Below are 4,904 nucleotides of genomic sequence, written 5' to 3'. Positions count from 1 at the left end.
TTCAGCAGGAACCCCCTCGGTAGTAGAAGACTGGACAGATTCAGCAGGAACTACAGCTGGGAGTTTTTCCAAAAGGTTGGACAACCATATCATCTGCAGTGTTAGTTCACGGTCACCAAGTTAAAACCGTCTACAGGTGATTTCAATCATAATGACGAAAGGTGTCAAATATCAGGGAACCTGAACAGGAAGAAAGTCGTCCAAAGAAGACAGTGTTTAACATACGGGAAAAAAAACCTGTTTATCCTGTGAACGATGTACCGTAAATAAGTAAACAATGGACCAAATAATAAGCACTGCATTGACAGTTTGAATGTGGTCTGCATTGACCGTTCAAATGTGGTCTGCATTGACAGTTCGAATGTGGTCTTAATGTGGTTACTACCAGATTGAAGCTATCCAATGAGCTTTTTCTTGGGACATTTTCAATAGTTACTCTAACACTATAGAACCAAGGATACAGTCATTTTCTGCCGTTACTGCTCTTTGACATCGTACCATCACCATTACATCAGTATGCTGAGGCAAATAGTACGTAGATATCGTGAAACTGTAAAGAACCAATTGGTTCATTTGGCTTTATCTAGATAAACTTTGATGACTGGGAAGACATCAGTTAACTCTCATATACTGCAGAAAGATTCTGTTGGTGTTTGTAGAGCATGCTGAGGATTAATGACGTAATGCCCTTCACCTTTATGTCATTCTGGTAGAGTCGTCCAGTAAAATAGGAACCCAGCTTTAACTTGTGACTTAGATACATCAACAGAATACTTCTGTTTGGCTAGATTTACCTCCCTTGAATTAAAGTTAAATGCTTTATATTAACTTTTCCCTACTGAGTTTACCTTAACAGTTTTTTGTTCCAATCACACATCAATTCAAGGACTTATATTTCGTTACGAGTACTATACTGATGTTGTTAAATAAAAACACAAGACATCAGTATTGAAGGGACTTCATTTAGTATAAAACATATAGCACCTACAAAATAAACAACAGAAACCAGGCATACATCAATGTCAACCTCAGCAGCCACACTGCAAAGTCATATCATGTTAATGTATATACTGATGCATAAATATCTCACTCTCTGTACATATATACTCATTATGTACATATATATCTCACTCTCTGTACACATATACTCATTATATACATACATATCTCACTCTCTGTACACATATACTCATTATGTACATACATATCTCACTCTCTGTACACATATACTCATTATGTACATACATATCTCACTCTCTGTACACATATACCCATTATGTACATACATATCTCACTCTCTGTACACATATACTCATTATATACATACATATCTCACTCTCTGTACATATATATTCATTATGTACATATATATCTCACTCTCTGTACACATATATATGTCTCTGATATAGCCAGTACATATGTCTCTGATATAGCCAGTACACATGTCACTGATATAGCCAGTACACATGTCAATGATATAGCCAGTACATATGTCTCTGATATAGCCAATACATATGTCACTGATATAGCCAGTACATATGTCTCTGATATAACCAGTACATTTGTCTCTGATATAACCAGTACATATGTCACTGATATAGCCAGTACATATGTCTCTGATATAGCCAATACATATGTCTCTGATATAGCCAGTACATATGTCTCTGATATAACCAGTACATTTGTCTCTGATATAACCAGTACATATGTCACTGATATAGCCAGTACATATGTCTCTGATATAGCCAGTACATATGTCTCTGATATAGCCAGTACATATGTCTCTGATATAACCAGTACATTTGTCTCTGATATAACCAGTACATATGTCACTGATATAGCCAGTACATATGTCTCTGATATAGCCAATACATATGTCTCTGATATAGCCAGTACATATGTCTCTTATATAACCAGTACATTTGTCTCTGATATAACCAGTACATATGTCACTGATATAGCCAGTACATATGTCTCTGATATAACCAGTACATTTGTCTCTGATATAACCAGTACATATGTCTCTGATATAACCAGTACATATGTCTCTGATATAGCCAGTACATATGTCTCTGATATAACCAGTACATTTGTCTCTGATATAACCAGTACATATGTCTCTGATATAGCCAGTACATATGTCTCTGATATAGCCAGTACATATGTCTCTGATATAACCAGTACATTTGTCTCTGATATAACCAGTACATATGTCACTGATATAGCCAGTACATATGTCTCTGATATAACCAGTACATTTGTCTCTGATATAACCAGTACATATGTCACTGATATAGCCAGTACATATGTCTCTGATATAACCAGTACATTTGTCTCTGATATAACCAGTACATATGTCTCTGATATAGCCAGTACATATGTCTCTGATATAGCCAGTACATATGTCTCTGATATAGCCAATACAAATGTCTCTGATATAGCCAATACATATGTCTCTTATATAACCAGTACATTTGTCTCTGATATAACCAGTACATATGTCTCTGATATAGCCAGTACATATGTCTCTGATATAACCAGTACATTTGTCTCTGATATAACCAGTACATATGTCTCTGATATAGCCAGTACATATGTCTCTGATATAGCCAGTACATATGTCTCTGATATAACCAGTACATTTGTCTCTGATATAACCAGTACATATGTCACTGATATAGCCAGTACATATGTCTCTGATATAGCCAGTACATATGTCTCTGATATAACCAGTACATTTGTCTCTGATATAACCAGTACATATGTCTCTGATATAGCCAGTACATATGTCTCTGATATAGCCAGTACATATGTCTCTGATATAGCCAATACAAATGTCTCTGATATAGCCAGTACATATGTCTCTTATATAACCAGTACATTTGTCTCTGATATAACCAGTACATATGTCACTGATATAGCCAGTACATATGTCTCTGATATAACCAGTACATTTGTCTCTGATATAACCAGTACATATGTCACTGATATAGCCAGTACATATGTCTCTGATATAGCCAGTACATATGTCTCTGATATAGCCAGTACATATGTCTCTGATATAGCCAATACAAATGTCTCTGATATAGCCAATACATATGTCTCTTATATAACCAGTACATTTGTCTCTGATATAACCAGTACATATGTCACTGATATAGCCAGTACATATGTCTCTGATATAGCCAGTACATATTATCCCAGTCAAGTTATAGACATTGTCTCTGATATTACCAGTACATATGTCTCTGATATAACCAGTACATTTGTCTCTGATATAACCAGTACATATGTCACTGATATAGCCAGTACATATGTCTCTGATATAACCAGTACATATGTCACTGACATAGCCAGTACATATGTCTCTGATATAACCAGTACATATGTCACTGATATAGCCAGTACATATGTCACTGACATAGCCAGTACATATGTCTCTGATATAGCCAGTACATATGTCTCAAATATAACCAGTACATATGTCTCTGATCAGGCCAGTACATATGTCAGAGTCCCCCACTGTTACAATTGTTAAATTTTATACAGGAACAGTATCATCTCAATGGGATGGAAAAATACCTTGATCAGGAATGATAAACGATCACGGTTCTACATTCCTCTGTTTATCACTCCAAGTGGTTACAATGTGTACCTGATAAGACATAAATTTGTTAACATAACTTACAATAAATTGTAACTTTACAATTTTCGTTACGTTATTGATTGTAAGCATGATAGTAAATTTGTCAATAAATGGGAATGAAGATTATGAAAACGTAGTTGGAGAATAGTGTTGTCATTGACATTGTAAATAACTACCCCTAGTATACTTGTGTTTGACACAATGGGATCATAGATTACTAATGAATCGATCAGACTGAAATCTGGCAGATGAAATTGTAGTCCTTGAATACACCAACCACCATAGCATCTATGAAGGGAGAAAACAAGATACAGCGGTATCATTGTTTGTTTGTTAACCTTTTGGTATTACATGTATAAGGCTATGTGTATTAGTTAAGTAACTTTCACTACAAATAGATTGATACAATTTTAACTATCTCAGGTGTCATATTCTCATTAAATGTTAAAGAAACACACACACAACATAAACATTTAAGTCATGATCAACAAGCAATGTTTACCTGAACATTTTCCCTTGAATACAATTTGTACACATTGTATCAATGCTTGTCTGTACTCTTCTATAATGAAATTGCCAACTAAAGTCAACTTCTAATGAACACATGATCAGAAGTATATCATAACATGTCACACACTGCCATTTAAAGTCTTCACCAAGAAAATCAGTGTTCCTACCTTAAACAGTAACCCATTCCACAAGTATTCTTAAGTAGCATGTATATCTTCGGTCTTAGTTCTCCTACCATATATATTAAGTAGAAAGCCCAGCAATAAAGTTCAAGTCTGAAGTCACTGTGTAACTCACACTACAGGGCTTGCATGTATATCATGTTGGCTTTAATAAGCTAACACTACTCACAACATCCTTTTTGAAAAGCCGCCCTTCCTTAGACAATATGTCCTTATGATATATCACCTTAAAGTTGACTTGACACAATGCCTAAAAGCCCGCCCTTCCTTAGACACTATGTCCTTATGATAAATCACCTTAAAGTTGACTTGACACAATGCCTAAAAGCCCGCCCTTCCTTAGACACTATGTCCTTATGATAAATCACCTTAATGTTGACTTGACACAATGCCTAAACACTCAGTTCAACCAGAGGTCAGGTACAAGATGCCTTGGTCCAATAGCAGAACATCCTGTTCCCTGGCTCTAGAAAAAGTCAGATACACAGTGACACTGTGTTAGGTCTAAATATCTTTGTCATGGCTCATGGGAGAAGTCAAGTACATGATGACATTATGTAATGTCG

The 4,904-nt window shown here is 35.5% G+C and overlaps 1 protein-coding gene across 8 annotated transcripts; it reads left to right on the top strand.

Moving 5' to 3' along the window:
- The first annotated feature begins 953 nt into the window (after positions 1 to 953).
- Positions 954 to 3,550, top strand: LOC110455145 (mucin-16-like). Of its 8 annotated transcripts, none has more exons than XM_021505158.1 (2): positions 954 to 3,168; positions 3,409 to 3,550. In XM_021505158.1, exons 1-2 carry the CDS (start codon positions 1,277 to 1,279, stop codon positions 3,536 to 3,538), a joined length of 2,022 nt encoding a protein of 673 aa, XP_021360833.1. In that variant the 5' UTR covers positions 954 to 1,276; the 3' UTR covers positions 3,539 to 3,550. The 8 variants fall into 8 exon arrangements, with proteins under 8 accessions (XP_021360833.1, XP_021360793.1, XP_021360824.1 ...); XM_021505118.1 differs by having other exon boundaries at positions 3,241 to 3,550; XM_021505149.1 differs by having other exon boundaries at positions 954 to 3,181; positions 3,422 to 3,550.
- Positions 3,551 to 4,904: the final 1,354 nt, after the last annotated feature.

The sequence above is a fragment of the Mizuhopecten yessoensis genome, unplaced genomic scaffold, assembly GCF_002113885.1.
Source record: "Mizuhopecten yessoensis strain PY_sf001 unplaced genomic scaffold, ASM211388v2 scaffold921, whole genome shotgun sequence".
In the NCBI taxonomy this organism is placed as follows: Eukaryota; Metazoa; Mollusca; class Bivalvia; order Pectinida; family Pectinidae; genus Mizuhopecten; species Mizuhopecten yessoensis.
This window is presented reverse-complemented; position numbering and strand designations above follow the sequence as displayed.

What these genes read in the sequence shown, in the direction of transcription:
- LOC110455145 (XM_021505109.1), top strand. Translation starts at nt 1,277, where the DNA reads ATGTACATACATATCTCACTCTCTGTACACATATACTCATTATATACA. An exon ending in GTCTCTGATATAGCCAGTAC is followed by an intron (nt 3,193 to 3,240) that starts ATATTATCCCAG and finishes TATTACCAGTAC; the next exon opens with ATATGTCTCTGATATAACCA.